The 17902-nt window shown below is 37.0% G+C and overlaps 3 protein-coding genes across 3 annotated transcripts; 2 read left to right on the plus strand and 1 right to left on the minus strand.

The window, feature by feature from the left end:
- Positions 1–2654: 2654 nt before the first annotated feature.
- Positions 2655–17788, plus strand: LOC146614661 (uncharacterized). Its single transcript, XM_085376035.1, has 13 exons — positions 2655–2713; positions 3068–3105; positions 3407–3491; positions 3591–3681; positions 3822–3910; positions 3991–4118; positions 4213–4264; positions 5104–5201; positions 5303–5439; positions 5523–5588; positions 5776–5822; positions 5988–6136; positions 17398–17788. Exons 2-13 carry the CDS (start codon positions 3081–3083, stop codon positions 17718–17720), a joined length of 1290 nt encoding a protein of 429 aa, XP_085232161.1. The 5' UTR covers positions 2655–2713; positions 3068–3080; the 3' UTR covers positions 17721–17788.
- Positions 7037–9830, plus strand: LOC146614662 (uncharacterized). Its single transcript, XM_085376583.1, has 6 exons — positions 7037–7071; positions 7971–8104; positions 8394–8541; positions 8657–8905; positions 9005–9275; positions 9630–9830. The coding sequence occupies exons 1-6, from the start codon at positions 7052–7054 to the stop codon at positions 9828–9830; spliced, it is 1023 nt and encodes a 340-aa protein (XP_085232709.1). The 5' UTR covers positions 7037–7051.
- Positions 10458–14904, minus strand: LOC146614663 (uncharacterized). The gene is made up of 9 exons (XM_085376584.1): positions 14882–14904; positions 14605–14789; positions 13921–14115; positions 13341–13427; positions 12393–12646; positions 12189–12314; positions 11151–11291; positions 10586–10697; positions 10458–10462 (listed from the first exon to the last, which is right to left on the minus strand). The coding sequence occupies exons 1-9, from the start codon at positions 14902–14904 to the stop codon at positions 10458–10460; spliced, it is 1128 nt and encodes a 375-aa protein (XP_085232710.1).
- Positions 17789–17902: the final 114 nt, after the last annotated feature.

Below are 17902 nucleotides of genomic sequence, written 5' to 3' on the forward strand. Positions count from 1 at the left end.
ATAATGATAAATAAAAACCCTGAAAACCATAAATTTCATACCCGAGCCTCAACTCTCGCGGCCCAGTACCAAACGACTCACGGACCGGTACCACTGCTGTAAATTGGTATAGTTGAGGCAAATTCTTATAAAGCAGCTCCATTTATAAAAGGCAAAAACACATTCAAATAGTTAAAGTAAAAATAGTAATAAAAAGGATGTCCTAAACGCTAGGTGAAATAATAAAGCAGTTAAAGCAAATGCACAAAAGCATTTAAGAAAATCGAGGAATGGCAGCACCAGCCAGCTGACTCCTAAAGATTTCAAGGTCATATTCACGTCGATTCTGGAGCATCAGCAATGAATTTTAACTCTATTTTAACACATTATGTGCCAGTACTGATTATAGTTTAGGATTAATATGGTATCACACACTGTCAGTCACACATAAACATGCTTTGACTCCGGGAACATCACTTTATCTTCCTCTAGAGAAGTCCTGTCTATTTTCTTTCCCAGTGTGACCAGATGCATGTAGTAGAGCGAGTAGTGAAGGACATTTTACTCACGGCTGCCCAAAAAAAAAAGTCACTCCCACAGCTGTCTTTCCTCAGAATCTAACACACCTTTTAGATGACAGAAAGCTGCATATGGTGGTCTAGATGGAGACAGATGCAGCCGTGAAGCCTGTGTGGCTCACACAGCTAAATGAACTGGCAAAAGATGGAATAAATGCCTGGATGTGGGATGCATCGGGTTTACAAATCTAACAGACTGCTTAAGATTCAGAAATCAGAAAAGAAATTGCATTTGGAGTTATGTGTGAAATAATTTTCTAGGCCAGCATGAGAATATTATTTTTCACCACAATGAGAGGAAAAGAAAAGATATGAAAGAGCTCACTGTCAGCAATACTCCCTGCTTCTAAAACATTATTATTTTTTTTGGCTTCCAGATATGAAATGGTCTGTGTCTAACCTAAAATTTAGATTTTATTCATCTTCCATGTGGTGTGTTACATTGCAAACACAGTAAGCCAGCAACAGCAACAGAAAATCCATACCTGCAGTGAAGGTATCCTTCATAGTAGCAGGGTTTCTGCCAGGAAAATTAGGTAAGTTCGAGGGGGGTAGAGTCAGTACTTGGAAGTATCCACCTACTATAATTCTACTACCTAATTTTGTATGTGTCTGTGTGTAGCTCTGCACTGCCGGACTTGCAATAAACTGGATACCCTGAGTAGATTATCTGATTAGATGCTGAAACAACCTATTGACTTTATCATTACATTACATTCAGTTTACTGGCAGAGAGATTTTTCCTTATTACATGGAGGCAAAGCTACTTTTTTAGTAGCCCATTTTAAATACAATAAAACTTGCTTGATACGATGGCCCAGAGAGTTCAAATACACCACAACTTAAGAAAACACCGGCAAACAAAAAACAGCTGCAAAAGTGCACAAAACACAACAGAAGTGTTTTTACAGTGCATCAGCTAATGCAGATATACAATTGGTAAAGGACTAAATAGGCTTCTGTTGTTTTTTGCGTCCTTTTGTTGGTCTTTTCTTAAGTTGCAGTGCATTTGAACCCTCAAGGCCGCCTTTGAAATGTAAAAACAAGAGTAACATAAAACACGCAAAATACACAATCCGAAATAATAGATTATTTTAATATTAATATGACAATTGTCTTTGTCTTATTATACAAACAAAATATTGTATTTTTTCATGTCTAATGCATTTTCATGATAATTAGTAAAATGACTCTGTCCTCTCGGTGTACATTTTAGGACATCGTCAGGTATCAGAAAAAAAATTGTCAGGTGTCAGTTGTCAAAAAAAAAATTGTCAGGTATCAGACAAAAAATTGTCAGGTGTCAGTTGTCAAAAAAAAAATTGTCAGGTGTCAGAAAAAAAATTGTCAGGTGTCAGTTGTCAAAAAAAAAAAAGTCAGGTATCAGAAAAAAAATTGTCAGGTGTCAGAAAAAAAAATTGTCAGGTATCAGAAAAAAAATTGTCAGGTGTCAGTTGTCCAAAAAAAAAAAAAGTCAGGTATCAGAAAAAAAATTGTCAGGTGTCAGTTGTCAAAAAAAAAAAAAAAGTCAGGTATCAGAAAAAAAATTGTCAGGTGTCAGAAAAAAAAATGTCAGGTATCAGAAAAAAAATTGTCAGGTATCAGAAAAAAAATTGTCAGGTGTCAGACAAAAAAATTGTCAGGTGTCAGAAAAAAAATTGTCAGGTGTCAGAAAAAAAATTGTCAGGTGTCAGACAAAAAAATTGTCAGGTGTCAGAAAAAAAATGTCAGGTGTCAGAAAAAAAATTGTCAGGTGTCAGTTGTCAAAAAAAAAAAGTCAGGTATCAGAAAAAAAATTGTCAGGTGTCAGAAAAAAAATTGTCAGGTGTCAGAAAAAAAAATGTCAGGTATCAGAAAAAAAATTGTCAGGTGTCAGACAAAAAAGTTGTCAGGTGTCAGAAAAAAAATTGTCAGGTGTCAGACAAAAAAGTTGTCAGGTGTCAGAAAAAAAATTGTCAGGTGTCAGTTGTCAAAAAAAAAATTGTCAGGTATCAGAACACAAGGTACCAGAGAGAAAATCTTCCTGCAGGTGGCGCTGTTGTCATGTCCCACCCGAACTGATTTCCAAATATGTCATCAACGTGTGACCGTGGGAGAGCGTAAGGTCATTGACCTCACCGGAGTTTTACCGTGGTTCAGGCTCCTAACGACACAAGGTAAGTTTAACTTTTTCTCCCTTTTGTTCATATTTTTGCCACAGTTGTGTTATATTAAGTTGCAGTTATGTTGTGAAAGTTACATATCAGAGACGGAAAGCCAGTTTTGTACGAAACCAAATCAGTACTATTTTTGTCTGGCTAATTCATTCTAGCTAGCGACAGTGGTGAAACGTGATTCAAATTTAAACTGTTCAGTAATTGTTTTGTATACATTTCAGCAAATGGACAAGCTGAAAGCTCACGAGCAGCCTGCATCCTTTCTGTCCTCTTTTTCTTTATTTCTCTTTTCTATATTGCTACTGTCGGGATATTTTTTGATCCCGATATGTTTTTTTCTGTTGCTGTTTTTAGACTTTGCTGCAATATGTCATCTGACGATGATGAAAGGAGTATCCGACTCTGGCTGGTTCCCATGACTGTACCAAAAATACTTTTTTTTTTTTTATTAAAAAAAGAGCATTAAAAATAAATGACTAAAGTACAACTTATTTATTAACTACTGTTCACCTCTTTCATATCAAAGAAGTGTATTTTTTGCTACACATGTTTTATTTGTGGGCACTGAATAGACGATGCTTTTAGTGTAATTGCCACATAAAAAGATTTAGTACTTTACTGGTTAATTACTTATGTTCAGTGTAAGAGGTGGGTGATCAATTAGACTGTTGTTGTTACACTTAACCTTTCAAGATATGATGATAATAACATTGTTCAACAAAGGCTTAAAACAAAAGGAAATCAGCTGTGCACTGAATTCATATGGGCATAAAATAAGGTAAGTCTGCATTTCAACAGTTTCCGTGACAACTCTCTAAAATGACAAAACATGCAGTTTGCATTTAATATAATGTAAGTCTGTGTTGTCTTTTAACAGTGAGAGGCATCTGAGACGAGTTTTAAAACTTCTAGGGTTGAAGCGAAGATGCCCCCAACGACCTTTTACTGAAATCCACAAAGCTGTGGAGGTAAGCGTTAAAACATCAGTGCAAAAAATATATATTTTCCTGAAGTCTGTGTCATGAGCTATTGTAGAAACAATAAATGTTATTTTCTGTAGTGATTTAAAAAAAAAAAACATTCAATTGTCTGTTTGTTTGTTTTTTAGAGTGAGATGAAACAGTGGTCTCCTGAACAAGGAATCAGGGCAATGGTAAAGCGGGTAAGGGATGTCAGAGGAGTGCGGCCTTGTTACAGGTTGGTTAAATAGTGTGTATATGATCAAGTGTTCTCTTGTTTTACTGTTGAGCTCAGAGTAAAATCTATTGTTACTGTAGAGACGATGTTGCGAATATAATGAGGTATATGGATGCAAGTGGTCTTCAGAGGAGATCTCCTGGAAAGAAGAAAATTCCCTGTCGGAATTACATCAGCCGTGGTCCAAATGACACACGGCACATTGATGGTATTTATTTTATCTTTTCAATTAACCTTCCAAACATGTTTTGATGGTACTTCTGTTGAAACAAATTGTAATTATTATTTGTTGTTTCATATAGGCAATGATAAACTGAAGTTCTTTGGAATGTGGATACATTTGGGGATTGATGGGTAGGTTTGAATATGGCATTCGCTACTTAATTTATTATATTCAGTGATAGTACAAAGTTGCTTCAAGATAAGGATGTGCGGTAAACTGAGGTGTTATCTCTCCTGAGTAGTCTAGGGCAGGGATGGGCAAGTCCAGGCCTCGAGGGCCGGTGTCCTGCAGGTTTTAGATGTGTCCTTGATCCACAGCTGATTCAAATGGCTAAATTACCCTCACAACATGTTTTGTAGTTCTCCAGAGGCCTGGTAATGAACTAATCATTTTATTCAAGTGTGTTTACCCAGGGTGATATCTAAAACATGCAGGACACTGGCCCTCGAGGTCTGGATTTGGCCAAGCCTGGTCTAAGGGACCAAGATAAAGTATGAATAGTGAAGGAGGATTCAAGATGGCGGTTTTTAAAAGGCTTATTTCCTGCTAGTCTTAAAGTTCCATTTCAGACTGGCAGTTAATTTCAGGGAGGGCCAAGACCAACACAACAAACAAAACATCCCTGATATAAAGTAAACAGAATTTAACTCCAAAGAAAATAAAATGTACAATTTACGATAACCTACCTAACCAACACATAAACAGGAGAATACAAGGGATTACAAAACAAAAGGCAGCTCTCCCCTCGCGTCAGTCTGAACACAGTCAAGAGTCACATTCAATTCCAAAGGCATGTAAGCCTACACAACTATGGCAGTCAAAATGGCCGGAGGAACCAGAAACAACGCCTAGACATAATACAATGGAAAACCAGCATACTCTTGGGGAATGTAACAAAAACCAAACATAGTGCCAAAACATGATTAAATCATATGTACAAGTGGCCACTTTTCTGTTTCTTTCTTTTCAGATTTTCCAGGAAGGTTCTATGGCTAAAGGTGGGCACATCCAACCGCAAGCAAAACTTTGTGGCCAGATACTTCTTTGAGGCTGTTCAAGAACAGGGTGGTATGCAATATACTAAAAAATGGGGGGTTAAAAAAGATTACATTTTGTTAATAAATTTATTTTTTCATCATTCACTAATTATCTTCAGTTTGTGTCTTTAGGCTGTCCTCAAATGATTCGGGGGGACAGAGGAAAGGAGAACCTTGTTGTGGGTCAAATGCAGATGGCATTTCACATGCGAGATCTTGGGAATCAGGCATGGAGGTGCTTCAGAATGGGGACATCAGTGCACAACCAGGTATGTCTTTAAGCTGGTAAATGACTATTTCTAAAGTAACAACCTGACAACAAAACTGATAATGTCATGTTTCTGTTGTTTAGAGAGCTGAATGTTTCAACAGTATTTTAAAGCGGACATGGATTAAGAAATGGCTGACAACATTTGAGGTAAAGCAAATCTTTCACCTGTAAAACCTATTAACAAAGAGTAGCCATCCAAATTTCGTTAAACATACGATGGATTAGTTTATCTGAAAACACAAGGCCAGAATCTGTGTTTATGTACATCTGTACCTTTTCACTAATGAAATTCTCACCTTCACAACTTATGTCTTTTTCAAAACAACATGCGTAGGCCATGATGGAGTCTGGGATCCTTGAACTGGACAATCCTGTGCACATGTAAGTCAATATTTTTAGACATGAAAAATAATCAAGCAGCAGTATGAAAGTATGTGGTCTAGGAATGCCTTTGTTTTTTGAGTACTGATTAAAATTTAGCTTTTACTTATTCTACCTCAAAGAAGCAGATGAACATATTAATTTTTTAATTCTCCTTTTTCATAGCAACTGCTTGCAGTACTCACACTTGCCACTGCTTCAAAGAGACTTAAAAACGGAGCAAACAGTTTGGAACACCCATGACATCCGCAAGCAACGCAATGCACCTGGTCCATTTGGGAAACCCGACCTTCTGTTTACCTCACCACCTCCTGGTATGTCATTTGAAAGCCTGTGGGGTTTTATTTTTTTGTTTGTTTTTTAACTTTCATTAGTTTACTTTTACTTTGATATAGCACTCTTCACAGGATAAAAACTATGGAACGCCAGGACTGCCATAATGAATTAATTAAATACACCATTAAATAATTAATTAAATGTGTCAATAATTAATTAAAATTGGAATTAATTAATTAAATAAATAGTTATGACACATGTAATTAATTAATTATTGACACATTTAATTAATTAATTATTGACACATTTAATTAATTATTTATGTTTTTCACATTTTAATTAATTATTGACACATTTCATTAATTATTGACACATTTAATTAATTATTGACACATTTAATTAATTATTGACACATTTAATTAATTATTTAATGATATATTTATTTATTTCATTTTGGCAGTCTTGGCGCCTGGCTCTCATCATGAAATAATTTTATCTGTCAGCCTCACCCATCAAACTCAGGGGGCGGGGTTAACGCTGATCGAGTCAAAACCATTGCTTTGGTCTGGAGTGGCTCCATGCAAAACATCGCTACCGTCATGGGGGATTTTCGTGAAATCGCTCTCGAGTTGGTAAGAGATATTTTAGACCTAGCAGATAATGTTGAAGCAGGAATTGCTCAGCCGGAGCATGTGACAAATAAAACTGAGGAATTTATTGAAATTCTTGGACTTATTTCCGCACTCTCCAACCAAGACATTGATGGTAGAGTGACTGCAAACTTACATGAAGTACTCCAGCAAAGCATCGCGGAACAGCGGCAAACTCACGGAACGGGACGCCCCGCTTTTGATATACCGATTGACGTTTTCGAGCATCATGTTCTCTGTGGATTGACAGCGAGTGAAATTGCGACGAGGTTCGGAGTGTCTGAAAGGACAATCAGGAGGCGTATGGAACAAAACGGCTTAAGGTATTTACTCACTGAGAATTGAAAAACTGTCTAAATTCTGTAATAAAATTATCAGCGTTGCTCCTTTACCAGGTGCAACAATTAAGTTTAACATCCAGGCATCCATGAAAACAGAATTTATGCAATTTAACGAAGTTAGAAGTTAGCAGGAAGTTAGCTAGCTAGTTTCCATCTAAGTATAATATTGCATGTTCACACCAAGAGATTTTCTAAATCAAATTAAGATGTACAGCTCTGCTATCACTTCACATAAATGAAGACAGGAAAATAAACGTTTTGTGGGGTTAATGAAGTTGGGCTAGTTGGTATATAATGATGTGCTATGTGATCGCTAGCTACACAGCATAGACACAGTGACCTGTATCAAATAATTAGGTCATTACCAGGCCTCTGAAGAACTTCAAGACATGTTGAGGAGGTAATTTAGCCATTTAAATCAGCTGTGTTTTGGTCAAGGACACATTTAAACCTGCACGACATCGGCCCTCAAGGCCCGGACTTCGAGACCCCTGCTGTAAATGGACAAAACTTCAGTCAGGAGAACAATCGAGATAATCCACCCAGTCATTAATATAGGTTAGTCATTAATATACTGCTGCATGGGCTGGGCTGCAGTTACACCCAGGTTTTAAAAACTGGTTTTTAAAATCAACAGTGGTAATGAAACCCTAGAGAGGCCGACAGTGATCACTAACTGTTTTTAGGGGCTTGTTGAGATTAGATAGACCAAGATGCAAAGCATTAAAACGTGTTAAAAGCACAACAGCCTTAAAAAACACAGAGCAGTTTGAGCGTGGAAGCAGGATTCATCAGGTCATCACTTATAGACCTGATTGTCGACCAGTCTAAGATAATATTTCGTAAACTCCAACATTACTCAGTGTTTTTCATCTGTGTAGAAAGACAGACCTCTATTCATCTGTTACTGATGAGGAGTTGGATCGTATTGTAAATGAAGTCCACAGAAGCCATCCAAACACCGGCTACAAGCTAATGCATGGATTTCTGAATGCAAGAGGTGTGCGTGTCCCTGGTGAGTATAATAAGCCTGTTATTGAAATTTATGAATAAGTGATCTGTTAGTGAGCCAAGCTAAAGTTAAGCTCATGATTGTGTATGTATCCTTTCCTAAGCACCATGATTTGTTATGCAGTTTATTATACTGACACTCTTTCCTCAAAAGTGACCATGACAGTATCACTAACTGATGAATATTTGAAATTCTACTGGTAGATATTTTTACAATATTGGTCAGGTGGTTAATATAGGTATTTCTAATGAAGTGGCCAGTTAGTTTGTGGTTATTTTTGCCCACCTCTCAGTCTCAAGACTGCGGGAGTCTTTACGCAGAGTCGATGCAGAAGGAGTGAACATCAGACGTCTACGGCTGCATGTATTAAGACGACGGCAGTATTCTGTTCCAGGTCCAAACTCCTTATGGCACATTGACGGCAACCATAAGCTAATAAGGTATCAGTGGTATTGACATAGGAATCATTAACCATATTATAGATATTTTAAATAATTGTTCTACAAAAAGGTTGTTGGTTTTTTTTGTGTGTGTGTTTTACATATTGTCTCACAGATGGAGATTTGTTGTCCATGGTGGCACGGATGGATTCAGTCGACTAATTGTCTACTTGACAGTGGCTGGCAACAACAGAGCTAGAACAGTCTTGGAGAGCTTTATTGCTGCTGTTGAGCAGTACGGACTGCCATCAAGGGTTCGGTCTGATAAAGGTGGGGAGAATGCCGATGTAGCTGAATTCATGATCAGGAGCAGAGGCACCAACAGGAACTCTCACATCACAGGCCGAAGTGTCCACAATCAGCGGTAAATAACATGTTTTGTTGCTGTGTTATAGACTCTACCAGTGTAATGCTTTATGAAAATTACATCACATAAAAATTTTCAATTTTATTTTAATCACAGAATAGAGAGGATGTGGAGAGATGTCTACGAGCATGCCCTAGACCTTTTCTATCAGCTGTTCACTTCACTGGAACATCAGGGAACACTTAATCCAGACAGTGAAATCCATCTGTACGCCTTGCACCGAGTTTTCCGTCCACACATACAGAGCAACCTAGACTCTTTCCAAGATGCATGGAACAGTCATGGTCTTAGAACTGAATGGAATCAGTCACCACAGCAACTCTGGATAAGATACAGAGACCAAGGCCCCGTGGAGGATCCTTCAGAGGTTAGAGAACAACCGCCTTTTAACAAAGTTAAAAAAAAACAAAAAACAAAAAAAAAAAAACCCTGCTACATACTGTTTAGTTTTTGACTAGGGGAGAAAACCCATGTGCTAAAAGGTGATAGTCAGCGATTCAAACCTAAGCTCTCCAACGTTTTGAGCTAAGATTTCTTTGTCGCATGTACATTTTTCTAGCCTATGCACAATTGTACTGTTTTATAGTATTTGATTGTTAACATATTATTTAAATACTCACCAACATGCGGACCAAAAAAAAGTCCCAAATAGGTTGTGCAATGACCTAAAGCATTATTAAAGTAGTTGTAACTACAACACTAAAGATTATTCCACGTTCAGGTTTCTGAAGACTACGGGATTGACTGGAACGGGCCTCACACTAACCATGGAGGCGCTACATCAGTACCTGACATTCAGCTGGGCCGTGAGCTATCAGATGAAGAGCTTGCTACTTTGCCAGTTCCAGGAGTTTCATTGACAGATGCAATCGGATCTTACTTGGAGACCGTCCAAATTCTGTCAAGAACCATAGGAGACTGATATACAATCCAAGCTTTTTATTTAGCATGCTAAAACAAACAGACATGCAATGTAAAACAATTTGCTTCCCTCACATAATCTTACAAGTTCCTTTCTTTCTTTCAAGTTTTTCCCCCATCATGACATTTGTCACATAATTTTTTGGTTAACAAAATTATAATTTGTTTTATTGTAATTGTGGGGAAAAAAAAAAAAAAAAAAAAAAAAGACATGACAGCTTGGGATGCAGAACTGCTGTCTCTCCCATTTTATATCAAAATGTAAAATTGCTTTTTAGAAAAATGTGAACCATTAAACATGTGTTTCATTCGCCTTTGGTTGCTTTCTGTTTGAACTATGGCGAAATTTCAGCCTGAAAAATCTTAAACCAGTCCAAAACCTGTGTGTGCACTATTTATTGCAGAAATAAGTGCTTCCTCGAAGTCTTGGTATGTCTGGAAATGAGCTGGCAGCTTTAGCGTTTCAAAACAAGTAGACGCTGTCGGAAAGGTGCCACCAGAGATCTCCACATTGAGTTCAGGAGGAAGCATCTCCCAGCCAACCCAGAATTTCATCAGTTGGGCCAGTCTACTTGATGAAGCTAGAAAGTCAGAAATGGAGTTAAGAAAACATTTAGTTAATTGTTCATCATGCTGCAGAGAATATACAGTGAAATTATGAATTTCATACATTATAACTTTAAATGCTTATTATCAAGCATTTGCAATATGAGCAATAGCTTTATTTAAAAAAAGGAAAAAAAAAGGTGCCTATACCAGTTTCAATGAAGATCCGTAGAAATCCAGTGATGCGGCACATGGACTCAACATCAAATTCCTCATCTTCATCACTATCCTGAGCTGGCCATGTGATTTTGTCTATTACCATCTGATAGAACATGGAAGAGGACAACTTAGTCTAAAGTACTGGTGAAAAGAATATATTTTACCATTTTTATTAATAGGAAACACCAACTTCAGTATATTATATCATGGAAAGTTCATCAAATACATTTATAAATAAGGTCTCATAAATCACTGGTCCCCAACCCCTGGGCCACGGAACGGTCGGTGAGTCATGAGGTACAGGGCTGTGAGAGTTGATGCTCAGGTGTGAAATTTATGGTTTTCAGGGTTTTTATCGTTAACTCGGTATCCTTGGTTCTTTACCCGTGTGCTATGAATACATCTTTTTTTGTTAGCGGTACTGGTTTTATTTTCTTGTATTAATCCACTACAGATTTAAGGCTGGTCTCTAAAAATACTGTCGGACATAAACCATTCCATGGTGCAAAAAAGGTTGGGGACCGCTCTTATCAGTGATGAGAAAGAACTGGTTTACCTGTGGTGTGAACTGCATTTCTGCCATTCGTGGGAAAAGAAGCGGGACAACATCTGGCCTACTCGTTAGCAGGGGCCATACCATGACATCCTTGATTCCCTTTCTCAGCTGTTTGAGTTGGCGCATGGTTCTCCCAATAACCTTCCAGGCAGAGAGACACAAGCCATAGTATAAGAACAAATATCCTCCTGAATTCTACACAAGTTGGCACGGTAGAGGAAATTTACATGAAGACACACTGACGTGCTTTGCCATATCTATTTACACTGTAGTAGACTGTATACACCAAAGACAAATATAATAAATTTGCACAGTTTACAGTAATATACTCTTCAATTCACACACACATATTTTATGGGGGCTTTGTTATTTTCCCAACATCAAACCACATTCTGCATTAAAAAAATAAATAAATAAAAAAAATTGCTAAGGTAACTTTTTTCATTAACTACAATGTGTCTTTAATGCCTATTTAAGTGCAAAACGTGGTAATGCAGACTTGAGATAACTGTTCTGCTGAAGGCACAACTGATGGGTGAGTGGGAGGATTCCCTTTCTAAATCAAGTAGTGATTTGGAATGTGTTTATTTTAAGAAGGGAATTTTAAAAACACAAACATACAGTAAATTTTTTAACTGCTGTCAGTATACTACAGCCTGAAGATATTTTGTAAAGGGATTTCTGTATTTGAAGTTTCATCTTGTGTGCGCGCATTTGTGGAATTAGGGTGTGAGTGCCAACACTTCCAGGTATGAAGGACAAGGTCAGCTTTTGGTTATGAAAAAATATGTGCATGATTTAAGAAAAAAAAAAATAAAGAAGAAGAATTTCAACTTGACTGGGAGAATGGTAAATTTTAGTGCTTAAAAACCCAATATTTACAAAACTAATTTCGGCACTAATAAAAAGGGGGGAAAAAAAGGAAACATGACCATTGCCTGCCAGTGTAGAATAAAAAGCTACTCTATACAAATCCGTCTGCTTATTAATTTCAACAACTACAACAATGTCTTTGATACTTAACCAGCAAGAACCTACCGCATGCACTAGAAGTTTGTTATGCAGCCATCTCCTATTTGTTTTATTTACTGCTGGGAGATCCCAAGACAGGGAAAGATCAGAGACTGTGTCTTGCTGTTCCTGAGTAAGTTCTTCGAGTTCAAGCTAAAATTAAGATTAAACAAGTTATTGTGGTAGTCCACACACTGATTGTAATTCAATAATTTTTTTAATTTTACATACCATTTGTATGATACTCCTGATGTGCAGATCAGGACAGTCTTCTATAACAATTGTTGCCAATTCCGGGTCACCATTGAACAGCACGTGAATTATTGCAGGACTTAATCCTGTGACACGGGGACCATCATGCAAAAAGGTGTGGGCCAACATCCTTCCTGCAACCCGGAAGAGGCTGCTCTCGATAAGTACCTCTGATGTTGCTGGGACCAGATGGTCCGGTTCACCCTCAAATAGCAGTGTTCGACCCATTCCTCCTAGAAGTACCAAGAAAGCAGAGTTTTCTTTATTTTACTTTTTTAAATTTGCCAGTGCTTTATGTAAAACTGGATTTTCAAAATTATCACAAGCTTTAAAGCAAGGAGAGTGAGGTAATTATGATAATATATACCAATATTATCCTTTAGTTAATTTCTAAAAAAAAAAAAAAAAAAAAAAAAAAAAATCCAGACACAAACACCACATAAGAGTAAAATACATTTAAAAGTGGTGAAATACCGTGTATATAGAATTTATTTTACTTATTATTAATCACATTATTTTATCGTATAATGCCTTGGTGCCACTGGATTTTAACAAGTCTCACACTCATACAGCAAGACAAATGATGGGGGTCTAGTAAGGAAGTTAGGGAAGCAGACAACTCCACAGGAAGAGTCTTGTCTCTTCGAGGACTCTGGGAGGTAGCAAGGGAGTGTGAACCTTAAGGTGTGAAACAGCTGTGTACTGCTTTTTGTTCCTGAAAAAGGTATTTAACTGAGAGCCATGCTGGGCTCAGAGAGACTCTGCTGACCGTCTGTCCCGCGGACATGCAGGCTCCACCAAGCTTGGTTGTCTGTTCTTTGTGTGTTTGGATTAAAGAATGTTAGCTACCGCTCACCGCTCGTCTGCAGGCTTTCTTTAATGGAAAAATTCCACAACAAAAGCATATGAAAATAGTGGTACACTTACCAAGATCTACTCTGAATCCAAACTGGAGTTTGGATATTATTGTTGTCACAAAGTACCGCATCACCCCTTGTCCAACAGCAGCATCACCTGAAATAAAATACAGATGATTACACTGTACAAAAAAAAAAAAAAAAAATGGCTGAGTATTATTGCCAAACCTATTTAATTAAAAACATTGTTTTGTTTTTTTTTAAAGAGAAAGCAATATTATTTTGGTTGGAATCCTAGAATCCTGACCCTGCCAGAAAACAAAAAAAGAGGAGTATTGTACAATACACATTTATATTAATAGTGGTAAGGTATATTATTTAGGACCACTGGGCCCATTCACAACCAACTTATTAACCTGTAACAAATTAAATTTTTTTAATATTCAATTCAGTTTTTCACAGTAACAGGGCTAATTCTGTGTGATAGAGTAAAAACACTATAACTGTCATTGTAGTTAGCATGATTGGCCAACGGAGCTCATCGTATGATGCATTTCAGCCACATGAAATCAGTAAGCCACTAAGACAACTCCATTGAAAGACATTTAACTAATTTAATTTATTTAACACAATAGATTTCTATTACTAACCATCAAGGGTACAATGAAGTGGACATGCCCATTCTTGTTGCCGTTTATAGAATGAGAGAAGTGCCCGGTCTCTGTCCTCCTCAGAGTCCCTCACATCCATCCTCAGCTGAAGTGGTGTCCCAGATGCATGTTCCCGAAGTAGATTTTCTCTGAAAACTTTGGCAGCATGAGCTGGATCTTTAATCACCACCCAATCTAGACCGCAAAAATAAATGAAAAAATTACACATAGAAAAAACCTTCTTAACATGTTACATGCAGATATGCATTCCTTTACAGTCAAAGATGAAGAACACCTGAAAAATGTCATTCAGTGCAGCACCAAAAGGCAAATGGCCTAGTACCTATATAGTGTTTTACCACAAACACTAAAAGGCCTTTATGCTACAGTCGCATTCACCCAATCAATCTTCTAATACATATTACCAGAAATATTCTAAATATTCCATTTCTGCACAGAATGAGGTTTGATTCCTGGTTTCAGTTACCCTAGCATCACTTTCAGGCTTTCCAAACAACATTAAGAACCCAAGAAAGTATTTTAACATTAATAGTCATGAATTACATTGTTGATTACATGCAGTACTACTTATTTTAAAGTAATTTTATTAAAGGTAATATTTTTTTTACTGAATGAATGTAAGTTGTTTGCAAACTTATAGCACCTCTATGTGTTTACACAGACCATTGTCAGGTTCTTTGTGAACAAACTCCTCAGTACCAGTTACTACTGGTACTACTGCACTTTGAGCTGAGGTTTCTGATGTTTCAGGCCTAACTGGCACACTTTCACTGACTGTGGCTGGCTCTCTATCATTTTCTTCAACATGGCCTCCCTCTCGTTCTCTATGTGATTCCTGCGTGGATGTCCTTGAAGTTAACAAAATTGACATAGTCATACTCTCTCATTTTCCTAATGTAAAATGAATATGTAGTACACATATGTCTTTGTTAGTACATACCCAGCACAGCTGTCTCTGTGCATTTTTATTTCAGAAAAGGAAAATTCCTTCTGACAAGTAATACAGGAGATGAGTGGACCAGAGGCATGACCTGAGCTCTCCTAAAAGATAAAAAACATCCATTTATAAATTTAAATTCCACAATGCTATTTATTTGATGACAATGATGACAATATAGATTTATGTACACAATCAAAGTGCAAGTCCTGTTGAAGTGGACGGATGTAGATTGTAGCCTGCCCAATCATTGCAGATGGGTCTTTCAGATACCCAATGGTATATCCAGTGCTGGGACATTGAAGCAATGCAAGATTTCGACTACGAGTAGATCCTGTAATTTTTAGAAACTCAAATCCTCCCCCTTCTTGGAGCTTTGGAAACACTTCCATCAGTTTAGTTCTTACAGTCTCGGGATCATTGTCATTCCCTGTATTTAAAAGAATAAACAGATAATATCCATTCAATCAAACACCCACATATTTGAAAACAAGCCAGTACTATCTAATAGCCACAAAATAACAATCACACAGTTGAAATTTAAGTCCAATTTAAATTAAAATGACAAAATATTTATCACATTCACGCTAAAAATTATAAAAACAAAAAACAAACAAACAAAAAAACCTACAGTGAACCACAATCAAAACTGGGCTCTGGTAAATTTCTACTATCAGACTTACCTGAAAAGGTCTGCTTTAAGCTGAATGCTTGGAACTTTGTTAGCCTTGTGATCAGCCAAGCAACAGAACGTATGTGTGTAGCTTCTTCTAGGTACTAGGCTCTGTGCTGACCGTCTTATCATATTTCTTCTACTCCCACCATTATACGGAGCAAAGAGCCTTGCTAGCTCGGCTGCAACACAAAGAAAATATCCCAGCGGAACAGACCACCAGTCAGCTACAACAGTCTGAACTTTCAGCTTAGCATCATTTTAAACGTCACTAACGCTACACATCAGCACCAGGCATGGTGCTGCAAAATAAGGGCGTTTTACTGACTATCTAGTTTCATGCCCCATCCACACACAACGAAAGTGAGTCACACACAAAGCATAATTAGCTAACTACCACACATAAACCTAGGTGCACAACCCCCGCCCACTGAAATTTAGATGCTCATATTGATTGCTAAGATTTAACTGTGTGCTAAGTCATCAATTAGTATAACACGTGGCTTCTTCAATTAAATTCGCTGCTTCTCTCAGCAGCTCCGGACAGCTTTTTGACATTTCTCGTACACGTCGTGCAATGTATCAATTGAGGTACACAAGTATTGTCAAGTGTCTTGATTTTTATGGCGGCAACTTCTTGCTTCCAACTGCATAGCGCATCCAAGCAAAGTTAAAAATGAATATCACCACCTAAAGGATCGGAGTGAGATTTACTGGGAGTACATCAATCTATTATCAGGGATCGATCTGTCTGGACTTGCTTTACAGTTTAACCAATCAGATGTCAGACAAGCCACAGGGAGAGCGTTAACCCCGCCCCCTGAGTTTGATGAGTGAGGCTGACAGATAAAATTATTTCATGATGACAGCCAGGCGCCAGAACTGCCAAAATGAAATAAATAAATATATCATTAAATAATTAATTAAATGTGTCAATAATTAATTAAATGTGTCAATAATTAATTAAATGTGTCAATAATTAATTAAAATGTGAAAAACATAAATGATTAATTAAATGTGTCAATAATTAATTAATTAAATGTGTCAATAATTAATTAAAATGTGAAATACATAAATAATTAATTAAATGTGTCAATAATTAATTAATTACATGTGTCATAACTATTTATTTAATTAATTAATTCCAATTTTAATTAATTATTGACACTTTAAATTAATTATTTAATGGTGTATTTAATTAATTCATTATGGCAGTCCTGGCGTTCCATAAAAAACCACAAAGTGGCTTCACAATAATATAAAACAGATAAACATAAAACAGCACAATCGAACATACAGAATAAATGCAATCAAGGAAACGTAATGATGGAGGCAGAGCATTCCTGGGAGCCACCGCTTTGGAAGATCTCTTGCCTCTGGTCTTCTGGTGGGACTACTAACAGCCATTGATTAGATGATCACAGGCTGGTAGAGGGAGCGTGGGGTTCTATAAGATCAGAAATTAAGGCAGGAGCTTCACGATTCGGAGCATTGAAAGTCATTACTAAAATTTTAAAATTAATTTTCTAAAATATACTGGAAGCCAGTGTAATGAGCGTAAAACTGTTATAATGTGCTTTCTCTTTTGTGTCTTCCGAAGAAGCCTACTTGTAGTACAATAAGAGATTTCTGAATTTCTACTGTCAATACTAAAATGGCTTCATATTGACACCTTTAACTAAAAATGTATCTAAATGTTTGAGTGATATTTCCATCTTTAAGTTTCTGTAATAACATCTGTAAACACTGACTGCTTCTTATACAGGTTCTAGAACAGCTTTGTCATTATTCATTTATTTTTAACATTCAAAGTGAACATCTTTTCAATATTGTCTTTCATTCGCAGGATATGGCAATGTGCTGCACATTGTTGACCCAGACCTTTTAGACTATGCCAAGCAATTAATCTGTGAGAGGGAAGAGCCTTCACTGGTAGCAAACCAGGAATTCAGAGACATGTGCCAGAACATTTTAGAAAACAGCCAGTTTCCCTGCACACCTGATGGTTGCCTTGCTGCATACCTCATGCTAGTCCAAGAGCTCACAACTGCCATGAACAGAAATGCAGTTCCTACACTTTCTACGTTTGCCGAGGCAAATGACATATACATCTTTCTGAAGAGAGAGAGGATGGAAGGTGCACCAGTAAACATTTCCAATGACCAATAAAATCATACAACAGTGTTTGTTAACATTTATTTATCCTTGTTTAAAATCAACAGGTAATTTGAAAACTGTCTGACCAACAAAATGTACAATAAAATGTTGAAATACAATTGACAAGGTGCCATCTTTCATAATGATTCAGTGTTTCATTTACCACAACTTTTGTTAACAATAATGTAGAACAT

The sequence above is a fragment of the Diplotaxodon limnothrissa genome, linkage group LG17 (assembly GCF_057381915.1).
Source record: "Diplotaxodon limnothrissa isolate DT_005_m linkage group LG17, D_limnothrissa_male_GT1.1, whole genome shotgun sequence".
NCBI classification, from domain to species: domain Eukaryota; kingdom Metazoa; phylum Chordata; class Actinopteri; order Cichliformes; family Cichlidae; genus Diplotaxodon; species Diplotaxodon limnothrissa.